This window comes from Mastigoproctus giganteus, chromosome 1, assembly GCF_048544385.1.
Source record: "Mastigoproctus giganteus isolate SK-2022 chromosome 1, ASM4854438v1, whole genome shotgun sequence".
Lineage (NCBI taxonomy): Eukaryota > Metazoa > Arthropoda > Arachnida > Uropygi > Thelyphonidae > Mastigoproctus > Mastigoproctus giganteus.
In genome coordinates, this window is record NC_143575.1 from 125248823 (window position 1) to 125275350 (window position 26528).

Genomic DNA, 26528 nt, shown 5'->3' on the forward strand with positions numbered 1-26528 from the left:
ATTACCTCACTGTTAGGAAAGTTTGACTGGAGAAAGTCAAGTGCAAAGAGAGGCAGTCAAAGAGCTCCAAGTGATTAGTGGAGTTGGGAGAACGGTAGAGACAACAGATGAATTTGACACAATGAGGTAGAGAGATTTTAAGCCAGAGAAGATCAAATAGAGGAGATTCCAAATTGCCAAGTCTCTGACAGGGAATATCAGAACGGACATATGCACAAGTACCACCTTTGAGGCGAAAGGAATCATATAGCGAATAATTTGGGCATCTGAGATGAGCAGTAGTTAAATCAACCGATAACTGAGATTCTGTCAGAAGCTTCCTCAAAGGCAGCAGTAAACAACTTCAGAGATATTGTCTCCTTGTCGAACGTCTTTCTCAATTTTAAATTTGCTACTGTCTTTGTCTAGTCTAGTAAAGGAGGTAGTGTTTACGAGTTTTTTTTTTTTTTTTTTATTTATCAAGTATCAACAAAATTGAAAATATGAATATTAATTGGAAAAAAAATAATGTTAAACATTCATAAATACCGCATTTCAAACCACGCGCTTAGCTATACAATATGATGTTAATCTGTTCTAGAGACACCATCGTATCATGAAAATATTATAATGTTGAACCCAATAACAGTTTTTTGGTAATTTGTTCCAAGGCCTCAGCAGTTGAAATTTTTGCTATATAACTCTCTAAAGGTCGTTTTTATAGTTTAAATTTTATTAGTTACCAATTCAAATCATTAAAATGCATTACAGTTTCATTGTTATCATATGTTCTGCTATAAGAACCAATTTTTAACAGCTTTGTGATATTTTTCTAGTGCACATTTCTGGAGGTCACTACCATAAATCAATAAAAGCAATTTGCACTTTCCAGCTTATTGGAATTTTCTGTTACTTCAGGCAATTATAAATGGGAAGTAAACTCTGTTATTGCATTTGCGAAAATACCGATAGCTGGAATAGTGTACTTTTTTATGTTATTATGGTGAAATGTGTTTCCCTGAAATCTTCAATGGTATAAAAAACAAATTTTTCAGAATCTTTTCTTCATTCTTTTTTTTTTTTTTTAAAGCTTCTTAAACTTGTTACTCTGCACAAATCATGTTAGTTGCAATTTGTGCATCCTGTTAAATGCTTACGCATGCTATTAAAATTTTAACGATGATTATCTTGGAAACAAATGCCTCTTGAAGCATTTCTGAAGACTGACTCCTTGTGTAACAAACCAAAGCTTGCTGAACCAATAATGAGCGAATGACAAGTGTGCATTTAGTTGATGTTGATGATGAACAATAAGCATTCTTTAATATTTGTTAGTCATAAATAATTTTGTTATTATTATTTGTTTGATTTTTACAGGCTAAGTTCATTTCTTTGGATAAACCAATCATTGTTTAAACAAACTAATTAGCTAACTAATTTCATTGTTGAGAACTTAACCCCTATTTTTAACATTTGTCTATGGGAAATAAATTTCTGTTTTAAGAGTTTTCACTTTACGAGCATGCACTAGGAACAAATTAATTCATGAAGTCGGGAACTACCTGTTTTTTTTTTTTTTTTTTTCAAAATCATAACATATGGGGTATCTATACCTTGCTTTCCAGTGCCTGAAACATTGCCTTATGCTGTATGGAGTCAAATGCCTTTTCATAATCCACAAATGCCAGGCATAATGGTGTTTTATAGTTATTTGCTTTCTTCATTACGTGAAGGTGATTCATAGTTGAGAATCTTGTACTAAAGCCAGCTTGCTCTTTTGGTTAATTCTCATCAAGTATCCTTTCTAATCTGTTAGTAATGACCCTTGTGAGCAACTTGTAGATTTGAGATAACAAGCTAATTGGTCAATAATTTCCACTTTCTGATTTCTCTCTCTCTTATTTCTGATTTTTCTTATGCAGCAAAACTGATTGCATTACTCTACTCCTTAGGTGCCACTCCTTTTCTAATGCATTTTGTGAAGAACCTTGCCAGTTTCTGTGTCATGTCTTTTTCTCCGAATTTTAACAACTCTACAGTAACTTCATCTTCCCCCGGGGCTTTCTGATTCTTAATTTTCTTCAAAGCATGTTCTGCCTCATCAGGAAGGATATTGGGTATGTCGTATGTGTGATTAATTAGTGATCCATCTTCCCCACTGCTGACATCATTCCCTCGCTCCTTGTATTATTCTGTATAGTAGTCTTCTGTAATTTGAAGGTGCCTTCTCTGCTATTTATAAGTACACTGGTGCTATTCTTCAGTTTCAGTATCATTTGTCTTTCTGTATTACTGCTCATGGCTGCTGATTTAAGTCCTTTGTTTTCCCTTAATACTTGTTCTACTTTTCTTGTGTTAAATTTTCTTATGTCCTCTCTGAGTCTTTCTAATGGCTTTGCATAACTTAGTATACTCAATTTTATCTGTGCCATTGTTTATCTTGCTCTTCATTTGTCGTCTTTGGTTCATCATGACAAGTGTTTCTGTACTAATTTTTTCTTCTTTGGATTTATTTTATACCTATAGGTTTTTTTTTACCTATAGGTTTCTTGGGCTTTATCACTTTGAGAAAGTTGTAGTATTAATGGATGATATCTTGGTCCTGAATAGTCTGCAGAATCTCAATCTTGTTAAGTTCCAGTACATACTGCCCTTTCTCCTCTTCTGTTATCTCAATGACCTTTCGTATTATTTACTAGAGTCAGTTTTTTCTTTTCCTTTCTTTTTTTTACATCTATATAGAGTGTGCATCTTGCCATTCTGCGATCACTTCCAACATTGTCCTTGTTTGGGGCAGTAGCATCATTCACAATATATTTTCTTTTAGGGAAGATGAAATCTATTTCAATAGTTGTTGATCCATTTCGGCTCTTCCATGTCCAGTTTTTGTTCACCCTTTTCTTGAAAAAAGGTTTCATTACCTCAAGATTTTGTAAATTCCACAAGTCTTTCACCTCTCATTTCTTTCACCCATTCCAGAATTTTCTATAGTTCCCTTTTCTGTGCTTTGTCTCTTTCCAACCTTGGCATTGAAGTCTCCCATAACAATAGTGTAGTGAATTTTCTGCTCATCTAGAAGACTGTCAATTTTGGTGTACATTTCTTCAACCTCTTCATCATGGCTAGATGTTGGTGCAGAAATCATTATAACCTTTAGCTTGTAGCTCTTAGAAATCCTGAATAGTAGTCTTGACACCCTTGGTGGTATATTTTTGAATTCTAAAATGTTATTTTTTATATCTTTAATGACCAGAAAGCCAATACCACCCTCACTCCTTCCACGGTTTCCATTGGTGTACAGCACATTTCCACATAGAAATTTATAAGTGATTCATTTCTTGTTTCAGCCAAACCGATGATTATGGGATGGATATAAATTATCAGGCGACACAGAAGCCTATGGCAGATATAAGCTAGTCTGTAATCAAGTCAAAAAGGAGATTAGGCAAGCGAAGGCAGATTACGAAAAATCTTTGACAAAGGATGCTAAGAAAAACAAAGGATTTCTTTACTTATATAAATTCTAGAAGGAATGGGATGAATCAGATTGGTCCACTTGATGTTGGTGGTTTGACTGTCGATGATCCTGTTCAGATAGCAAACAAACTGAATGGGTATTTTGCATCCTCATTCACACATGAGGAATTAAGGAAGAAAAATGCCAGAAGGTTATCAAATTGTAGCAGGGTGCTTAATGATTCTGTAATAACTGAGAGCAAATTGGAGAGGAGAAATTGTTGAAGTTAAACATAAGAATGGCACCTGGGGTGGATGGGATCTATCCAGTTATATTAAAGGAGGCAGAAAAGGAAGTAAGCAAACCCTTAGCCATAATTATGAGATCATCCTTGGACTCAGGGTAGGTCCCCACGGACTGAAAATGTGCATATGTATCCCCAATTCACAAAGGGGAACCGAAGGGTGAAACAAATTAATTACAGACCAGCTAGTTTAACTTCTGTTTCTGGTAAAATAATGGAGTCACTGGATAAACATGTATTGGGATCATCTAGACTAGACTGCAGCAATAATTCAGACACAGCATGGGTTTGTTAAGGGAAAGTCTTGTCTGACAAATTTGATTGGATACTATGATGTGGTTACAAAGGAACTGAATGCAAAAAATAATTTTGATATCATTATGCGTGGATTTCAGGAAAGCTTTTGACAGTGTTGCACATGGAAGACTACTTGTATAAATTGGAGCAGAATGGTATGAAGGGTAAGTTACTACAATGGGTAAAAGGGTGGTTGAGTGGGAGAAGACAAGGTGGTAATCAGTGGGTGCTGCTCTTCGTGGACTAATGTTATTAATGGAGTTCCACAGCGTTCGGTGTTGGGCCCATTGTGTTGTATATTTATCAATGATATTGGTGAAGGTATATCAAGCTGTATTGAAGTTTGCAGATGATACAAAGGTTGGCAGGGTTGTTAATGACAGTAATGGCAGTGTGCTACTGCAACAGTATCTAGAAAATTTGGGCAGATGGGCTGAGAAGTGGCAACTGAAGTTTTAACATTGGCAAATGCAAAGTAATGCATATGGGTAGAAGTAACCCCAGAGGAACATATGAACTGTGTGGTACTACACTTAGGGTGGTAGAAAATTAAAAAAAAAAAAAACCTGAGAATAATTGTATTTTTTAGTCAGATATAAAGTTTTCTGAGCAATGCAGACAGGTTGCAAGAGCAGATCAAGGGGTTTTGTCAATGATATACAGGAATTTTGCTAGCAGGGAAATCAAAGGTGATTATACCTTTTGTATAAGGCAGTGGTCTGGAGGCCTTATTTTAGGAAGGATGCAGATTTGCTTGATCATGTACAGAGAAGGCAACAAGATTGAGGGGAATAAAGGGATCTTCTTACCAAGAGAGGCTTAAGCTTTGCAAATTGCAGCGGCTGGAGACTAGGTGATCTGATTTAGGTGTATAAGGCCTTGAATGAGTTGAGCATGGTGAAGTCTGATGGGATTCTTCCGCTTACTCAGATTACGAACGCACAGGGACATAAATTATTGAGAAAGACAGTTGTAGAATAATGTCTGTAAATTTACCTTTAGCCAGCGGGTGGTTAAATGCTGGAACAAACTTCCATCTTGTAGTGGAAGTTTGATAGCTTAAATAAATTCAAGGAGGAACTGGACAAACATTTAGAGGGAATTGTTATGTGAATTTTTTTTTTTTTGGCTGATGCTGCATAAGCTCATAAGCTTGCTTTCTTGCATCACCTGCCTCTATTTTTATTACTGTATTCAAATTCACATTTTCTAATTCCTTTTCCAGCTCTAATATCCTATCTTCACTGAGTCTTATATTGTAATAGGCCAAGTTCAGTTTTCGTGCATGGCAGCCTGGTCATACCCAGAGATTCTTAGCACCATCTGCTTCCATGCCGATCCTCTTGCTGCCGTAGGAGGGGTAGTTAAAGCTGCTGGGGACTGACAGCCTTTTAGTTCTTTGTGCTGGAGGGTTTGGTCTCTTGCTCTTCATACTGACCAGGCATCTTGAAGTAAACTGCTCTACACATTTGTTGCCACCTAAGTGACATAAGAGGGCTTACCATTGAGAAGGTGTGCATGAGTGGATTTTAGGGAGGCTGGCCAACCGGACTTCTCCTAAATCTTCTATATAGTAGGAGTTCATATAGTAGGAGCCTGAACTTTTATTCTTGAAGTGTACTTCATATGTTTATCAGTTATGTAGAAAATAGAGTTAAATTCAAAAGGATGAATTGAAATAAATTAAAAATTAGGATTATATAAAGCCTTTACCCCTTGGTAGCCAATTGGTGAGTACACAGTTTTCTAGACTGTAAGACACCAAAGAGGCTGATTATATTATGTACAAGATTGTTAGCAGTAGAATATCAGCTTGTGAGAATATCAACTTAGTGGTTAATCAGTTTCTTATGTTTGATGATAAGCTCAATCAACCAACATTTATTTATTTCTGCCAGAACTAGGTTAAAATTTAAGTATGGAATCAAAGTCAATGGTTTCTGATCTGCATCTCATTGTTATAATTTAAGTATCAAAGAATGTCTTTATTACTATTTATAACCAATGTGTATTTTCCTTACTAGGTGGTAGATGACTAATCAGCCAGTGCAATACCACCACTTTACTTATTGGAGGCTCGATGTGGTGGAACCCATGTTTAGTCTTCTGAGCAAAGCTCTGGCATACCCCCCCCCCTCCCCATCTCTTCCATGCAGTATGATTGATGTCTTTTGAGGTTATGGACATCATGGTGAAATTCAATCTTCCTTATATTCTGAGGGCACAACTCTAAAACGGTGTTTGTAGGCCAGCCGCTGATTAGTACACCTGACTAAACCTATTGGTAACTCTCTAGATGGCTTCCAGATCAGCTAGTGTATAATCTCACTGCCTCTACTCTGCCAAATAGTGACTGGAATGAGTCAGAGTAGCGTGTACGGGGAGCATTGTTGAGGCCACGTTATGCAAGGATCTGGGTTTATTCTTACGATGCGTATGTTATATCCTCAAAAATTTCATTACTTCATATAAAATATCCCCCTCCCAACCTTTTCAACTACTAAATACACCATGAATTATCAAATTAATAGAGCAAACTTATCTGCAAAAAGATCTAAATCTCCCAAACACCTCCTTCATTACACAAATATGCATGCTCTCAGTTCTAATCTCACATGTCCATTTTCACTTAGTCTGCCAAACCTCATGTACTTCTGACAGAATATCAGTTATCGGTTGATTCAACCACTGCTCATATCAGTTGTCCGAATTATTTGTTGTACAATTCCTTTCACTTAAAAGTGGTACCTGTACATATGTCTGATATTACCTGTTAGAGACTTAGTAATTTGGAATCTCCTATTTTTGATCTTTTGACTTAATCTCTACCACATTCTGTCAAAGTCATCTGTTGCCTCTATCGTTCTCCCAGCTCCACTAATCACTTGGAACTCTTTGACTTCCTCTCTTTGAAACTTAACTTTCTTCAGTCTAACTTTCTTAACAGCATGGTAATTTTCATCAGTGATTTTAATGTTTACAACTCCAGCTGGCTTCCACTTTATAGTAATACAGACCCAGCTTGTCGAGATGCTGAGGCTTTTGCTATTACTAACGACCTTGCACAGATTTTTCATATACCTACACGGATATCGGACAATCCTAACCATACAGCCAACACATTTGATCTTTTTCTCACAAACAACCCTTCTAAATACACAGTCGAGGAGTGTGGTCCTCTAGGCACCTCAGATCACAACTTGGTGATGGTCTCTTCTCCAATGGAGCCTTTCTCTCAAGGCCATTCCTAACCTTGTGTTTGACATTACAAGAATACAAAATGAGATGATCAGCTAGATTTCTTTTCTTCTCTTTCTTGGTTTGATTACTGTTTCAAAATTTCTGATGTCAACATTTGCTCAGATCATGTCACTGAAATTATTCTTTTAAGGATGGAATCCTTTATTCCACACTCCACCCTTAAAATCTTGTCCCTTATCTAAACCTTGGTTTTCCAATAAATGTGCTAAGGCTGTGCAAGAGAAGAGTGTTGCAATATTGTAATTGGCTCATATTGAAGTCTCCAGATTCATTTTCTGCCTACACCAAAGCTCACAACAATTGCAAAGCAGTTATTAACCAGTCCAAACTAGATTTTGAACAGGCTGAGTAGAAAATTTGCTTCTTGTGCAAATGGTAGCCGAGCTTTCTGATCTCTTGCCAAAGCTGTTGGCTGTAACTTTTTCCCATCTCTGTTCCCACCCCTGTCTAAACCAGATGGTTCTATTGTTCCTTTAGCCAAGTATAAAGCCAACCTGCTAGCATCCTATTTTTGTATTAATGATATTGGTAAACCACCTCCTGCCATTCTGAGTACGTTCCATTCAGTGCCTCCAGTGGTCTTTTGTCAAAAGGATGTGAGAAGGATTTGAACAATCTTGATGCTAAGAAAGCTCCAGGTCCTGGTGGTATTTCTCCACTTGTTCTAAAAACCTGTGCTCCTGAGCTTACTCCTGTTCTGTATTGCCTTTTTTCACTTTCTTATTCCAAGGTGTTTTTCCTTCTTCAAATAGGCCTACGGGGTTTGGAATATTATATTGTGAATTAAGCAGTTGCCACCAACCATGTTAAAGCATGTTGAATTAAAATAAAATAAATAAACACAAAAACCAATTAAATTTAATATTACTCAGATAAAATGATGTAAAAATACTAATTACAATAAATATTATTTACAATAATAAAATATACAGAGATAAGTGTTAAAACCAGAGCTTTCAAAGGCATCCACCTCTTTTTTTTTTTTTTTTCAACAGCACACTTTACCTTGCAGTACACCCTTAAATACCCCCAGGCTCGCGGCACTCCTCACTTGGTTCAAAAACACCTGCAACGTTCTCATGTGTTACGGAACTGGAAATGGCTCGGGAGCATGCCAGGTGGAATCGTTCATCCCATCCAAGGATCACTGCCTCAGAGGGGATGAATACATATCCCCCTGTCCCTATTGATAGTATTGTTCTCAGCGGAACAAATCCGCAAGCTCTCGAGCCACTTGCGGTCCCAAAACCTATGCCTGATTGATGATAACCACTTCGTCCAGGGAGATTTGATGATGCGCCTCCCAAAAATGCTCTGCCACAACAGGTTTTCCATAGTCTGTTCTTTATCGCACTCATATGCTCCCCAAGATGATCCTTAAAACGACGTTTGGTCTCACCAACATAACATTCCTCATAATCCGGGCATTTGATACTATAAACGACCCCACTTATAGATTTGCTTGGTATGGGGTCTTTTACCTGAGACAACTGTATGCAACCTATGCCCTGGAAGCTGCACATAGGGTGTCTGGCAATTCCATAACACACGCGCTATGCGCTCAGTTAGACCCGGATAATAGGGAATGTATGCCATGGCAACAGGTGTAAATGGTTCACCTCGTCTCTGCTCTCCTTGAATATATTTATTTATGATCCTCTGGGGGTAGGTCTGCTGTGATGCCTTTGAACTCCTCATTTCTATCCTCAGAGGTGCTGTAATGGGACTTAGCCCTGTCTATTAATGCCCTAATCATACTACCTCTTGTGATGGCTGGTCTGAGCAGTGTTGTAATGCGAATACTGGCCTCACACATAGGTTTCCTAAACACTCTAGTCTTTAACTTCGATCCTGCCCTGTAGACCAACACATCCAAAAACGGCAGGGTACCCTTTACTTCCACCTCAGAGGGGAACTTAATAAACGGGGAGAAGCTGTTAAGAAAATTAAGAACTTCATCTTCCCTCCCCTTCCGTATAATTGTAAATGTATCATCTACATATCTTTTCCACGGATGCATGGGGAGCACTCTTTCATCAAAGATTCTAACCTCTAGCTCCTCCACAGCTAAATTCGCTATAATTGCTAATGGGGGAGCCCATTGCTGTGCCGTGAACTTGCTTATACATAGTGTTACAAAACATTATAGTGGTGCTTGACAGGCATAGCTTCACACCACTGCAAATGTCGTCCACACTTAACTGGGTCGTACTATTTAAGGTGACATCCTTCTGTAGAACCATGTGTGCACACCACACTCCATGATCAATAAGGATGCATGTAAATAAGGTGAACCATTTACAATATCAAATGATATCATGATCTCATCTTCTATGGACTGTTTCCTTACAAAATGTACAAAATCCCTACTGTCCCTAATACTGAACTCAGAATTAAACTCAGAACTTAATAGACAGGGCTAAGTCCCATTGCAGCACCTCCGAGGATAGGAAGGAGGAGTTAAAATGTGTCACAGCAGATCTCCTGAAATGTGGCTACCCCCAGAGGATAAATAAATATATTCAAGGAGAGCAGAGACGAGGTGAACCATTTACACCTGTTGCCACGGCATACATTCCCTATTATCCAGGTCTAACTGAGTGCATAGCACATGTGTTACAGAATTCCAGACATGGTGTGTGCAGCTTCCAGGGCGTAGGTTGCACATAGTTGTCTCAGGTAAAAGACCCCATACCAAGAGAATCTATAAGTGGGGGTCATTTATACTATCAAATGCCCGGATTGCGGGGAATGTTATGTCGGTGAAACAAAACATTGTTTTAAGGATCGTCTGGGGGAGCATATGAGTGTGATAAAGAACGCAGACTATGAAAAATCTGCTGTGGCGGAGCATTTTTGGGAGGAGCATCATCAAATCTCCCCGGACAAAGTGGTTATCATCGATCGGGCGCATAGGTTTTGGTACTGCAAGTGGCTCGAGAGCTTGCGGATTTATTCCGCTGAGAACAGTACTATCAATAGGGACAGGGGAATAAGTCTTCATCCCCTCTTTGAGGCAGTGATCCTTGGACGGGATGAATAATTCCGCCTATCACACTCCCGAGCCATTTCCGGTTCCATAACACATGAGGAGAACGTTGCAAGGTTTTTGAACCACGTGACGAGTGTGTGAGCCTTGAGGTATTTAAGGGTGTACTGCAAGGTAGTGTGCTGTTGAAAAAGGAGGTGGATGCCTTTGAAAGCTCTGGTTTTAACCCTTTTATCTCTGTATATTTTATTATTGTAAATAGTATTTATTGTAATTAGTATTTTTACATCATTTCATCCGAGTAATATTAAATTATTTAATTGGTTTTTGTGTTTGCTTATTTTAATTCAACATGCTTTAACACGGTTGGTGTCAACTGCTTAATTCACAATGTTTTTCCTTCTGATTGGAAATTTGGTCATATCCAGCCAGTTACTAAAAAAGGTGACAATCCTTCTCATCCAATTATTTCCCCATTGTAATCACATCTACTCTTTCCAAAGTAATGGAGAAAACAATTAACTGCCAACTCTTAAATTATCTAGAAACTTTCCATCTGATCAATGATCACCAGTATGGATTCTGTCAATGTCAATCCACTGGTTGGTTCAGGCTTATGTTACTCACCTTTGGACAAATTTGATGGAAAAGTTTATAACTCAGCAGTTGCCCTTGACCTTTCCAAGGCTTTTGATCATGTTGGTGTTCCCCAAGGTTCAGTTCTTTCTCCCACTCTGTTCCTCTTGTATATTAATGACCTTCTTCCATTGACCAGAAATCCTATCCATAGTTTTGCTGATTATAGCATATTGCATTCCAGTTTGAAAAACCTTGCCCTGCCCAAACAGCTTCAACTTCTCATATCCACTACCAATTCCTTAAATGCTGATCTCTAGGTAATGACTGCAGTGGGGCTGTCAGAACTTAATTTATTTCAATCCTTCTATAAAATTCATCTGTCTTATATCTCACAAAAAAGATTCTTCTGCTCCTGTGCTTAGCTTTTATGATACTCTGAATTCTAGGCATGACCATATCTCTATTGGGGATTACCCTGACTTCTAATCTCTCTTGGTCAGTGCATTACAAATATTGCATCTTAAAAAACTTGGTTTTCTCTTTTGCTCTGAGCATTACTTTACTTTTCTTCCAAACAGCTATTCACTCTGTACAAATCTCAAATCCATCCTACCATGGAATATTGTTCCCACATCTGGGGTGGTGCTCCAAAATCTCTCTTAGGCTTCTAGATTCCATTCAGAAGAGGGCAATTAGGTTCATTAATGACTCATCTCTAACAGAGTATCTCCACTCTGTCTCAAAGGTGTTCTGTTTCTGTTGGATACCTTTTCTATAGATACTTTCATGGGCTCTGTTCTTCTAAATTGGCTTCTATAGTTCCCACTCTCTTCCAAAGCAGTCTGCACATGTGCCACAACTAGCGAACATCCTTTTATTGGCCATCTTTGAACTCGCAGAACCAACTTTTTCTTGTCCATTCATTCCTTCAACTTCCATTTTCTGGAACAACCTTCCATTTTACGTCTTTCCTGAAAATTACAATTTACAGAAGTTCAGGTCTAATGTCAACAAGTATCTTCTTTCATCTACTCACCCTCCAACCCATGCACAGTACTAAGTGCTATAGGTATTAATACCTCTTGTGTTTGGGATTTGCATAAAAAAAAAAATTAAGTTCTTTAAAGCCATTATTAAGAATAATGGCAGTTTTTTTGTTTTTTTTGCTGGGATATCACAGCTATTATTTTTGCTATTGGTAATGGAGACACTGGTTAAAGAAGCACTGCAGGATCATGTAGACAAGACTTGAGCATCGGACACAGCATGGGGATTGTTAAGGGGAAGTCTTATCTGACCACTTTGATTGGATACTATGTGGTCACAAAGGAACTGGATGCAAACAATGTTTGGATGTTTGGATCATTGAAAGGCTTTTGATACTTTTGCTTGCCCATTATTACTATTAGTTATATGGTGCAAAAAAAAAAGTGTGTGCGCAGAAGAGTCAGGAGTAGAAAGGAATTGCCAAAAAAAAAATGATGATAGCAAGCTCAGAACTCTGGGAGTGCCAAGCCCATACTCACCAGATGTGAGCCTTTGGGGTTAACATGGAAGACTGCTGCACAAATTGGAGCAGTGTGGAATTGGAGGCAAATTGCTGCTATGAATAAAGGGAATGCTGAGTGGGAGAAGACAGAGTGGTAATCAGTGGACACTCCTTTTTGTCGACTAATGTTATTAGTGGAGTCCCCCTGGGGTTCAGTTTTGGGTCCATTGTTTATTAAGTAGTTTTTATTGATAATGGTATATCAGGCTTAATGTCTAAATTTGCAGATGATACAAAGGTTGGCAGGGTTGTTAATGACAGTATGCTGCTGCTGCTGCAACAGGATCTAGAAAAGTTGAGCAGATTGGCTGAGAGGTGGCAACTGAAATTTTACATTGAGAAGTGTAAAGTACTGCATATGGAAGCAGTAAACCCGGGAGTAATGTATCAACTGTGTGCTACTACACTGAAAGTAGTAGATAATGAAAAGGACCTGGGGGTAATTGTGGAGTCAGATATGAAGTTTTCTGAGTAGTGCAGACAGTCTGCAAGAGTAGCTCATGGTGGTTTTGTCAATGATATACAGCAGTTTTTTTCTCGCATGGATAAGACGATTTTCCCCTTGTATTTATAAGGCAATGGTCAGGTCACACCTTGAGCACTGTAGAGAGACAGGTCTTGAGGCCTCATTTTAAGAAGGATATAGAGCTGCTAGAATGAGTACAGAAAAGGGCAACAAGATTAGTGAATGGAACAAAGGGTTGCTCTTACAAAGAAAGCTTAAGTTTTGCAAATTGCAGTGTCTGGAGACTAGGCACCTGCGAGGTGATCTGATTGAGGTGTATAAGGCCTTTAATGATTTGATCGTGTTAAATGCTAATGGAATTTTTCCTCTTGCTCAGGTTAATTGCCTGAGAGCATAAATTCAAATTGAGGAAAGCCAGTTGTAGGATAGATGTGCAGAAGTTTGCCTTTGGTCAGAGGGTGGTTGATTGCTGGAACAAACTTTCAACTGTCATTGTAGAAGTTGGTAGCTTAAATAGATTCAAGGCAGAACTAGACAAATATTTGGAGCAAGTGGTGGCTGAAGTGAGGTGTTGTTTTTTTTTTTGTCTGATGCTGTATAAGCTTGCTTTCTTGCATCATATGTCTATGCTAATAATATAAATCTAGTTGGTTGTTTGTGAAATTAATTGTGCCATAGCAGTCAACATAAGCACATTCTGCTTGCATATTTTGCATGTATGTACTATGTGGAAGTAGTAATTAACACTCTTGGATTTTCATTTCCATAATGTCTGTTTTACATTTAATGTAAAACCATAGCCATGCTGTGGCTTCTCGATAAGGTATGTGCTATGGTTTATGGAATTTTTTGACTTGGGTTTTTATTCTATGTTAGTGCACTTTTAATTTTATTATATTATTTCATTTTAGTTAGCATAAGATGCAATTCTTATTGATATCTCTCTCAGCTATAGATGCTTAGCAGCAGTTGGAATGTGCTATACCAATACATTTTAATTCTAATAATGTATTGTAATAATCAAATGAAAAAATTACTAAACTAGATTGATGACAATTTCGAAATTATGGTTCCTTACACCAAGGAAGATGCACTTGTCTTAGTGTACTGATACTTATATACTTTAACCTCCTGAATCCTAGCAGTCAAAATATGGCTAACCCTGTAGAGTAAAATAATAGAAACAAACTCGTACATAATAAAGCAGAAAAAATGGGGTGAGGAGGAATTAAGACAGTATTGCAGAAGGAATGCTCCTAAAATAATTTTGAAGAATTTTAAATTTGTATATTTTAAAATTTACAAATTCATTGCATCTGCAGTCCGATATGCGTATTGGTTCGACAATGCATGGATGTTTCTAATGTTCGAAATGCAGTGATTCCCAGACCATTATTGGGCTTGTTGGTTCTCCTTCGAGGTGGGGTTATATAATGGTCATTCTATCTTATTTTGTTGGTCAGGTGTTGTAGTTGGTCTTAGTCTCCATTTATAGTGATATATTTCACATAATTTGTAACTGGTGCTATCAGGGCACCACAAAACTTAACTTATTGGCATATTCTAAAATTTGTTATTTTGTATCGTATTTTTGGCTTTTTCTTATTATTATAGGAGCATTCTTTCTGCAATACCCTGTGTCTTGATTCCCCTTTTCCCCATGTATTCTGTTTTATTATGTATGGGTTTATTTGTATTTTTTTTTGCTATACAGGTTTGCCATGCTGCTGGTAACTGTATTATGTATTTTCCTATTAACTGATTTTGAGGAGCATGTGGTGGATAGTCCATATTAAATGCTGCCACTGATGTTATGCCACTGGTAATTGTATTTATTTTCCTATTAATTTATATATATAAATTAATTTAAATTAATTAATGAGTATAATGAATAAGTTAAAGTAGTAGAGATAAGAGAAGTAAATAAAAGTTAAAGAAATTAATAAGTGTGAAAGAGAATAGAAGGTAGGGAAGAAAAAAACTTACTTAAAGAAATAAGTCAATATCATTATACAAAACATATACATGATTATATTGTTGTATATCTCATAATCCTGGTGCCTTTTTCCAATGTCAACCACCAGAATTGCATGACAATATAGTGTCCTCTGTTCCTAACGTAAAGTAGATGCCATGGCAAAATATAATTACATAAAAATATAGTATTGGGGAAATATAGGAAATTTTGGAATTGGTGAAAAACTTGTGAAATATTAGCATTAGTAGAGGCATTTGATGCAAGAAAGCAAGCTTATGCAGCATCAGCCAAAAAAAAAAAAAAAACCCCACTTCCACTTCACCCCTCTGTTCGTTCAAAATACCTGTCCAGCCGAGCCTTAAACTTATTTAGGCTATCAACCTCCACCACAAGGGATGGCAGTCTGTTCCACCAACCAACCACCCGCTGGCTAAAGGCAAATTTCCGCACGTCTATCCTACATCTGTCTTTCCTCAATTTGAATTTATGCCCTCTCAGGTGATTTTTCTGAGCTAGAGGAAGAATCCCATCAGCATTGAGCATGCTTAAACCATTCAAGGCTTTATACACCTCTATCAGATCACCTCGCTGGTGCCTAGTCTCCAGACACTGTAATTTGCAAAACTTAAGCTCTTTCTTCGTAAGAGCACCCCTTTGTTCCATTCACTAATCTTGTTGCCCTTCTCTGTACTCGTTCCAGCAGCTCTACATCCTTCTTGAAATGAGGCCTCCAGACCTGTATACAGTACTCTAGGTGTGGCCTGACCATTGCCTTGTACAATGGAATAATCACCTCCTTATCCCTGCTGGAAAAATTCCTGTATATCATTGACAATACTCCATGAGCTACTCTTGCAGCCCGTCTGCACTGCTCAGAGAACTTCATATCTGCCTGCACAATCACCCCCAAGTCCCTTTCATTCTCTACCACTGTCAGTGTAGTACCACAGAGTTGATACGTTGCTCTGGGGTTGCTGTTTCCCATGTGTAGTACTTTACATTTGTCAATGTTAAACTTCATTTGCCACCTCTCAGCCCATCTGCTCAACCTTTCCAGATCCTGTTGCAGCAGTGTAGTGTCAGTAGTGTCCTTGACAACCCTGCCAACCTTTGTATCATCTGCAAACTTGTACATTAAGCTTGATATACCATCATCAATATCATTTATAAATACAGAAAACAATAATGGACCCAACACTGAGCCCTGAGGGACTCCACTAATAACATTAGTCCACGATGAGCAGTGTCTCATCGTGGACTAATGTTACAATTTACAGAATCTCAAGGAATGTCAGTAATGAACCCTTTTTTTTTTTCAAGAAAAGGGTGAACATGGAAGAGCCCGAATGAATTAATACCTAATGAAATCGGCTTCATCCTCACTAACAGAAGATATATCGTGAATGTTGTTACTGTCCTGAACAAGGTAAATGTTGGAAGTGATCACAGAATGGTAGGATGTACACTTGATATAGATAAAAGAAAGGAAAAAAGTGACTTGAGTAAATAATACAAAGGTCTTTGAAATAACAGAAGAGGAGAGAAAGAGCAGTATGTACTGGAACTTAAGAACAAGTCTGAGTTTTTGCAGAATGCTCAGGACCAATATATTGATGAGGAATATTACAACTTTCTGAAAGTGATAAAGCCCAAGAAATCTATAGGTAAAAAGAAATCCAAAGAAGAAAAAAATTAGTCAAACACTTGTCATGATGAACCAAAGATGAGAAATGAAGAGCAAGAAAAACGCTGACAAGGAGAAAATTGAGTATACTAAGTTTTACTTAAAATAATTAAATGCACATGTCATAATACTTTAAGAGTTTAGTATCTATATGAAGGCAGAGCACAATATGAGAAAGAGCAAATGATGCCCACAGCAACTACTTTGTAGTTTTTTAAGAGTGTCTATGGTGTATCTAAACACCGATATTATATAGATACTAAACTCTTAAAGTATTATGACATGTGCATTTAATTATTTTAAATATTATCTTATACACCTTTTGGCATCTCTCATATTGTGCGATTAACTTCACAACTGGGTCGTCATGTCTGCAATACTAGGGTACCTGCCCACCCACCGATGATAGGCCAATAGCCTTGAAACATGTCTGGGTGGTGGCACTCACTGAGAATAAGTAACAATAGTCTTCTCTATTAGTGAAGCGTTACTTATTTGAGGTAGTGCAGCATCATGGAAACTCGTCGTGAAGGCAGAACACAATATGAGAAAGAGCAAATGATGCCCACAACAACTAAGTTATACAAAGCCATTAGAAAGACACTCGGAGAGGACATAAGAAAATTTAAATTAGCAGCCATGAGCAGTAATATAGAAAGTCAAATGAAAATGAAGAATAGTGATGGTTCACTGATAAATAGCAGAAAAGGCATAATTCAAATAGCAGAAGACTACTATAGAGAATTATACAAGGAGCGAGGGAATGATGCCAGCAGTGGGGAAGATTGACCGCAAGTTTGTAACACATACAAAATACTTGATATCCTTCCTGATGAGGTAGAACATGCATTGAAGAATCAGAAAGCCCCAACCCGGGGGATACTGTAGAGTTGTTAAAATTGGGAAGAAGAGACATGACACAAACTGGCAAGACTCTTCATAAAATGCATTAGAAAAGGTGTTGATGCCTAAGGAGTGGAATAATGCATAGTTTTGTTGCATAAGAAAGGAGATAAATTGGGAATTATTCACCAATTAGCTTGTTATCCCACATCTACAAGTTATTCACAAAAGTCATTACTAACAGATTAGAAAGAATACTTGAGTATTAGCTGGCTTTAGGACAGGATTCTCAACTATGGATCACCTTCACATAACATCACAGCTAATGGACAAAGCAAATGAATATAAAACACCATTATGCATGGAATTTGTGGATTATGAAAAGGCATTTGACTCCATACAGTGTAAGGCAATGTTTTGGGTACTGGAAAGACAAGGTATATATATCCCCATATATTACGATTTTGAAGAAAATATATGAGAATGCCACTTCCTTTATTAGACCAGACAAAGACAAAGTTAAAATTGAGAAAGGAGTTTGATAAGGTGAGATAATATCCCTGAAGTTATTTACTGCTACCCTTGAAGCTTTCAGAAGGTTAGACTGGTCACAGAAAGGAGTGTCAATGTGAATGGAGAGTACCTAACCATTTAAGATTTGCAGATGACATTGTGGTCATAAGCCATGATCCCAAAGAATTAGAGGAAATTCTTAATCAGTTATGCACAGTTAGTAAGGATTTTGGACTGAAAATGAATATGGCTAAAACAGAAGTAATGATGAACAAGCATGCCACAGGAAGGGATATGATTGAAGGAGCAGTAATTGAGAAGGTGGAGTCATATACTTATCTGGGACAAGTCATTAGTTGTAATAATGATAAATGGCTGGAAGTCAAGAGAAGAATAAATTTTGGATGGATAGCATTCAGGAAATATAGTCAAATACTGAGGAGCATTATCCCAATTTGTCTGAAACATAAAATATTCAACCAATGTATACTTCCCACCATGACTTATGGAAGTGATACTTGGGCACTTGCCAAAAGAATGGAAGAGAAGCTGAAAACTGCACAGGGAAGAATGGAATGAATCATATTGGGAATCAGGCTTAAATAAGAAGAGAAACACCTGAGTTAGACAGCAAACTCAAGTAAAAGACATTCTTATCAAAACTAAAGAACTAAAATAGTCTTGGGCAGGACACATAGTTCAAAGACATGATGACAGATGGACTAAGAAGATAACAGAATGGTACCCAAGAGGAGCTAGAAGAAAACCTGGAAGACAATGATGGAGATGGATAGATGAAATTCTTGAGTTTGTGGGTAGTAAATGGATGGCCATTGCACAAAACAGAAGGAACTGGAAAGTTGCTGGAGTGGCCTTCATCCTGCCATGGATTGAAAATGGCTGATGATGATAGTATTGGGGGCAAAATTTTTTTTTTTTTTTTTTTTTTTTCTGGATATTTTTTTTACTGGAGATTTAGGTATTGTTGCCCATTTTGATCTTAAAGTCATTCTATCATATGGTCTTAAATTCAGACTTTTCCCTAAAGTTAAAACAACTCTATCAAGACACTTTTAGATTAGTGTATGCGCTGAGCTTACAAACACTGTAATCCTATTGAAGCATACCAAATGTGGATTAATACTATTTTCTGTGATCTTGTTAATAGGTATTCCAAATTAGGGTCTAAATCTTTATACAGTAGGCTTCCACTCATACGGTGAGTTAAGTTTCAGACCCCTGCCAAAAAGCGAAAATCACCAAAAAGTGGAACATACCCCCCTTTTTTATTTATTTTTTTAAAATAGCAAATGCATATAAAAGTCTAATAACATGTTTACGCTATCATATGCTGTAAACAGACTGAATCACAGACAATAAAATGGCACCTGACACCCTTCTCGGACTCTGAGTGCATCATTCCGAAAAAGTGGAACAAGTGCCAAACATGATGGACATAATTGAAAAACTGCTGAGAAGCAGAATGGTGAAAAGCTGGGTGCTACTGTATAATAAATTCTACAACTTTGCCAACATCAAAAGGCAATTAACTAGAACTTCATAAGCATTTTGTTATTACCACAGTAGATAAAGCATCCAATAATCATGTCTTCATCTGCTAAGCTTTCTATGCTTCAAAAAGAAAACTTCAGTCTAGTGATACTATTGCTTCACACAATATCATTACCAAAAAATATTTTTGGCTTAAAATAAAATTCTGAAACTAAATATCAATAATTCCAACTTCCCTTATGTTTACTTCATATCTAAATTCCATAACACACCTGTTAGTTTCAGGTTCATAATCTCATGTAAAAAAAGCTATGCCCAAGTTCCTAGTAAGGCCGCAGAACAACTTCTAAAGTCCATTGTAAACATTATTACAAATAACAATATTTTCAGTCTACCTGTTTTACATAAACTAAACCTGTGATATTATAGTAATTCAAACATTTGATTTCCATAGCTTGTTCACTACCATTAATTTAGATAATATTTATAAGGTTCTTCAAAACGTTTTATCAGGAATATAAACATCGTGAATTTAATATGTCCTCCTGGAATAATTTGGTCAAACAATGTATCTTAAACAACTTTGTTTTTGATGGACATACTGTGTATCACCAAATCTAAGGTACTCCTATGGCAGTCTTGCTTCTTGTATTATAGCCGATCTTTTCCTTTATTGGTATTTTTGAAATATGTTGACATATGCATGTTGGACTATTCTAATTTTCTTGAACAATGTAGTTACCTATACTGCCAAGAACTATTGTTAGAAAAAACAAATTCCTGTGACTTAGGAGCAAATTATTTGAATGTAAATAATGGGTCTACTGTTACTGGCATTTATAACAAACAGGATGCATTTAATTTCAATGCAATTAATTTTACATATTAGCAACCTTAATATATCTAAAAATGTCCACTCCACTTTTTTTTGCAGTGTCTTAGAATTGCCACTATTTGCAATAACTACAGTCTGGTGTTTTAACAACTTTCAAAAAATTCTATCTCAAATTGATAAGATTTCCTCTAGGTTACCTGCACTTTTATTTTCATAAAGCTATTAATGTTATCAACCACAAAAATCTATTTTCAGATCAGATCATTCACTAAATGACCCATCAGGTTCCTTGACTTCTTTTCTTGTTCCTTTTGTTTGGGTATGTATATAAGAGGTGCTACCCAATATTAATGTATAAAATAAATTACTCACCCTGGGTCTTATTCACCACTGTTACATTCAAAGTAGTCTCCTTGAGAGCATAAATACTGATCCCAATGATTTCAGTGCATCCTGAAAGTCCTTTGTCGTAGTGTTCAGCACTGACTGTGATTTGATTTGGATATCCTCTATGCTATCAAATCTTTGACCCTTTGGCTTGAATTTCATTCTTGGGAAAAGGAAGAAGTTGCAGGGGGGAAGAGTCTGTTGAATAGGGGGGAGATTGTCATGTTGTTGGATGCAAAAAATTGCACTATACAAGAGATGGGTGGGCCAGCACGTTGTCACGAAGGACCCAGTTCTTTGTGTGCTACTTCTCTGGACATTTCCTTATGACGGCTTCCCTTAACCGTCTCAAGATGTTGCAATAGAACTTTGCGTTGATAGTCTGGCCAGGATGGATGAATTCCTTATGGATAATCCTGTCAGTGTCCAAAAACCAGATTAGCACTTGGCTGCAATTCTTCTCATGTTCAACTAGTCTGATTAAAAAAAAAAAAAAAAAATCCACTGATATGTGCCATATGATAATCCTACAATGTCATGAATGGCCTGCGGCCTTCCTGGATCGCTGCTCGAACTTTTGTGACATTTTCCAGGGTGGTGCTTGTCGTCATCAACTGAAATTTGACCATTTTTAAAACTGTTAAATCAGTATTAGGTCTGCAGAGCCAGAACTAGGAGTGGGGCACCTGCCCAAGGTACAGCATTTTAAGGGATAATCTGACCAGTTTTTTATATATTTTAAAATTGCTTCATTTTTGATTTAAGTACAGTTGGACCTGTGTTTAATGACTTTCTTTATTGTGAATTTTTTGAATTCCTTTTTGTAATTACACTTGTTTTTGTAGAATGAAGAAAATTTCCATATAACGTATGGATTACGAGAGACTTAACTTTATATGCTTTGTTTCCACAAAGTTTATAATTGCCTTTAGGCAATTATAAAGTGCAAATTAAGGATTAAAGGGATTACCATTCCAAAATGTAAGTGGAACATAAAACGTATGCAGCCACCTATCCCAAATACCGAGAAGTCATGCGTCAACTGCTTTCTATAGTCAGTCAAAAGATTAAGGCGTATTCCTGACATGGATAGCAACTTGTCTTTGTTCAAAATAAAAATTTTATGAAAAGAAATACTGCATTATTCTTGTACATGCTACTTATGATTCCAGAAATTTTTGTGAGTGAAAAAAAAATGATAAATTTGGGATTTCTAATCACTTACAGAAAAAAAAAATATCAGTGAGGAACAGTGTTTTAAATCCAATTACAAACTTATATAAAGTATGGCACTTTTTTGTGACTTCACACCTGAGTTTTTTTTTTTGGTTTATACTCAAAATTTTTCAAGTAACTGTTGATATTTCAACAGATATTTGAAAAATCAGGATATAAAATCTGTAACCCCTTTATAACTTCTCCAATTTGTTCAGGAGTATTGTCTAATAAATCTAAATATAGATCTAAAATCTCCAAGGATACTCTAAGGCAGTATGTGCTGGTCCCAAAGGAACTAGTTATTGTTGGTGACTGTCAGGGAGACTAGGAATATACAATGCAAGAAGGATAGGTGGAACAGTACCAGGGTATGTCTCCCAGGGGCAAAAGTTGATGTTGAGCAGATCTATCTTTTAAGGGCACAAAAGGTGATATTGTTGTACATGGAACTAATGACATTAAGAGTAAGATCTGCAGATTTACTCAAGTACAGTTCAATGTTGATAAAAAGTTGAGTTAAGTTATTATTAGCCATAGAGAGAGAGAGTGCAAGCTGACCAGATGTGAGAGGTTGAATGTGAAAGTGTCTGCAGTATATGATGGGGAGATTGTGCAAGGCTCAAGGGGTAGAATTTTTTTTTTTTTTTTTTTTTCCAGCCTTGTCTGTGCTTGCTGAAAGGAGACTGCTTCTACAGGGATGGGGTACACTTAAATAGAAAGGGTGCAAGAATATTTGCTGATGCTATCGAGGCAGAGTTAGGTGGGTCAGAAAACTGCTATCTTGGGAGGGGGATACACAGACTAAAAAATTAACAGTGGCCGCAGGCAGAGGTAAAAGTGATTCTTGCACTACTTCTATTAGAATGGAAAGCAAGGTAATGGAGATTTCCAGGACTGTTGGGAGTCATAGTGGAACAAGTAAATACATGGGCTGTGTTAGGGTAACTAAGAGTAGGAACAGGTGCATGTACACCAATGCTAGGAGTACAGTTAATAAATTTGAGATTGAAGTGCTAGTCAAGACATCAAAGGCAGATATTGTTGAGATATCAGAGACATTGTGTCACACAGATAAGTACTGTAGAATTTGTAAAATAATAAGAGGAGTTTACCTCAATATAGTACATAGAACACTTCCATATAATACTCTCCAGAAATTAAAATGAAAAAATCTAAAACTTGCATTAGAGTAAATAATTAAATCAATTTAACGCAATTAAAAAGCATCTAACAAAAATATTCAAAACTATTTTCCTTCCTGAAGCTGCAAAGCTTTTCAACCATATGTATAGTGATCACAGGAATGAAAATTACTGAATAGGGTTGAACCTGAAATTTAAATAGTGATTATTTGTCTTCGTGCATGCGTAAAGGTCCACGCATCGGAGATCAAATATGGCCGCTGAACATTAACAGAATTCTCGTGTAATTTAATTTCTACTGTTTCTGCAATTAAGTGTTGTATAATTATGTTGAACATTAAGTATTTTGGCCTCATTAAATAGTGTTTTTCGTTAATGGCATGAAAGGCTAATTCTGACGCTGCTGAACGAGAAGCATGAACTGAGGCTTTGTGTTGATTTACACGAATATTTAGAGAAAATTGTGTTGAACCTTGGTAAGACTAGTTGCAATCACTGCAAGAAATGTTGTATACCAGATCATTAATTTGTGTTGCGAACGTGGAAAGAACCCAGCAATTGTTCAGTATAGTGTGTAATTTCTGTGTTGGCCTGGCCACAATTTTAAATTCAGTATCTTTAAAGAATCTATTAAGCTGTTTGTGCCACTGTTCATCATATGGGACAGAAATAAAGTATTTTTTGATATTACTATCATTGGTTAGTGTAGTATTTTGTATCCTATCCTATCCTATCCTTAGCCTGTACCCAAATTTGGTTTATTGTGGCAAGAGGATAACCCCTGTTTAAGAACCTGCTAGTTAATATTTGTATTTCTGAGCCCAAAGCAGATTCCGTCGTTGAATATTTATAGGCATTTAGAAATTGATTAAAGATAATCTATCTTTTGTAGGTGATATCTATTATAATATAGAAGCATGCAGGTGTTTGTAGGTTTTTGACAGATACTAAATTGGATTTTATTAGAGTCCTGAGTAAGGGTGAAATTTAGAAAGTTTAATGACTTTGTATCTGTATCCTCTCTTTTCAATGTAAATTTGAGTCTAGAATGAGTATTATTAAACAGATGTAAAATGTCTTGGATAGTATTACTATCAGTAATAACTAGAACATCGTCTAAATACCTCCCATAGTATGTGATACGGGGTCGAAAAGGTGTCAAATGTATCTGCTCAATCATTGAGAGATAGTTCTCTGACATTAAGCTGCTCAGGCTCAAACCCATTGGTAATCCAAAAATTTGTTTGTACACCTTGTCTCGAAAGGTGATATAGTTGGCCTCACTTAACAGTTTAAGTGAAAGCTTTTCTTAATAGGTAGCTTCGTATAATTCTTAATAGGTAGCTTCGTATAATTAATCAGTATGAAGTATTTTTTAATATATACCAAATAATATCTGTATTCAACGTTTACATTCGTATATAACGAGGTAACATCTAGTGAGAATAAATTGTCATTGTTGCCAAGTCCTACAGTCTTTAAGATTATTAAATGTATCGTAGTTCTTAATCCCAAATTGTATTACTTGTCCAAAGGGTTTTATAATGCTATATACATGTGCTAAGGATGAAAATGCTGAGTTCCTGTAGGAAACAATAGGTCAAATAGTTAAATTGATTTTAATTGTGTTAAATTGGTTTTTAATTATTTATTTTTTACTCTAATGTAAGTTTTGATTTTCTTCATTTTAATTTCTGGAGAGTATCATACAGAAGTGTTCTACGTACAATATTGAGGTAGACTCTTATTATTTTACAAATATTAATATCAATGTAGAACGTATTGAGTATTACAGCTCTGATTCATACTATGTAGTGTAGAATTGGAATTTGGGGAGTACAATATGTACAAGAAGGATAGACAGGACAGGAAGGGAGGAGTGGTTATGTTGTTAGGTTTAGAAACAAAATCTAAGGAAGTGCATTCATTTGATGTTGGTGGATAATGCCATGTTGAGTCTGTTTGGTGTTGACATAAGCACTGGGATAGGCCTGATGAGTATAATGAGCAATTGTGCAGATAAACAGTGGCCAGTAAATCAAAATGTTTTATAATGGTGGATTTTAACTTTCCAAATATTGACTGGAACTTGTGGTCACTCACACACTAGCAAGACTTTTGTGGATTTATTGGATGACATGTTTTCTACAGCAACATGTTCGAGAGGCAATCATAAGGAGTAATACTCTTGATCTGATTATCTGCAGTGATTATTCATGAATTAAGAATTTGCAGATAAAGGAACCACTGGGTAACAGTGATCACAATGTACTGATGTGGAAATTACTTGAAGATGTAACTACCATAAAGGCTAATGGGAAGGGCTTTTGTAAAGGTGACTACACAGGTCTCAGACAGTTTTTAAATTCTGTACAATGGGGTCAACTGATGTTACCAACATTGAATTCTAAATGGGGCTTCAGGGACTTAATCTTGGAAGCTACTAGGCTTTTCATTCCAACTAAGAAAAATGTATGGGATGCATATAAAGTATCAGGTGACACAGAAGCTTATGGCAGATTTGAACAAGTCTGTAACAAAGGAAGTTAGGCAGGTGAAGGCAGATTATGAGAAATCTTTGGCAAAGGATGCAAAGAAAAACAGCAAAGCATTCTTTACTTATGAAAACTCTAGAAGGAAAGGGATGAATCAGATTGGACCACTTAACATAGATGGGTTGGCTATTGATGATCATGCTCAGGTAGCTGATAAACTGAATGAGTATTTTGCATCTACATTCACACTGAGGAGTTATTCAATGAGGGGAGTGCCAGAAGTTTATCAAACTCTACCAGAGAGCTAAGTGATTTTGTAATTATAAGACAAATTAGAGGAGAAATTGAAGTTAAACATAAAGCACACTGGGGTGGATGGGATGTATCCAGTTATATTAAAGGAGGCAGAAAAGGAAGTAAGAAAATCCTTAGCCATAATTATAAGAGCTTTTTTTTTTTTTTCCTTGGAGTCAGGGGTGGTCCCCATGGACTGGAGGTGTTGAAATGTATCACCAATTCACAATGGGAGTTCAAAAGGTGACACAAGTAACTATAGACTTGTTAGGTTAACTTGTGTTCCAGGGAAAATAATGGAATCACTGGTTAAAGAAGCATTGTAGGATCATCTAGACAAGATTGCAGTAATAGTTAAGTCACAGCATGGGTTTGTTAAAATGAATTTTGTCTGACCAATTTGATTGGATACTATGATGTGATCACAAAGAAACTGAATGCCAAAAATAATTTTGATATCATATACTTGGATTTCAGGAAAGCTTTTGATACTGTTGCACATGGAAGACTGCTGTACAAATTGGAGCTGTATGGCATTAAGGGTAAGTTGCTACAATAGGTAAAGGGATGGTTGAGTGGGAGACGACAGAGAGTGGTAGTCACTGGACACTGCTCTTTGTGGACAAATGTTATTAGGGGAGTTCCTCAGGATTTGGTGTTGTTGCCATTATTGTTTTTGTATATTTATCAATGATTTTGATGAAGGTATATAAGGTTTAATGTACAAGTTTGCAGATGATATAAAG

General features: G+C 36.7%; 1 protein-coding gene across 3 annotated transcripts in view; it reads left to right on the forward strand.

Moving 5' to 3' along the window:
• Window positions 1-26528, forward strand: part of LOC150091123 (long-chain-fatty-acid--CoA ligase 4-like) — a 387488-nt gene that overhangs the window by 30187 nt on the left and 330773 nt on the right. Inside the window, exon 2 of one of the 3 annotated variants that reach the window (XM_090374358.1) lies at window positions 14596-14703. The exons of the other annotated variants lie outside the window; for them this stretch is intronic. Within the exon in view, the coding sequence (XP_090230484.1) occupies window positions 14678-14703 (26 nt within the window). The 5' untranslated portion in view covers window positions 14596-14677. The remainder of the gene's footprint in view (window positions 1-14595; window positions 14704-26528) is intronic. 3 annotated transcript variants of the gene reach the window in all.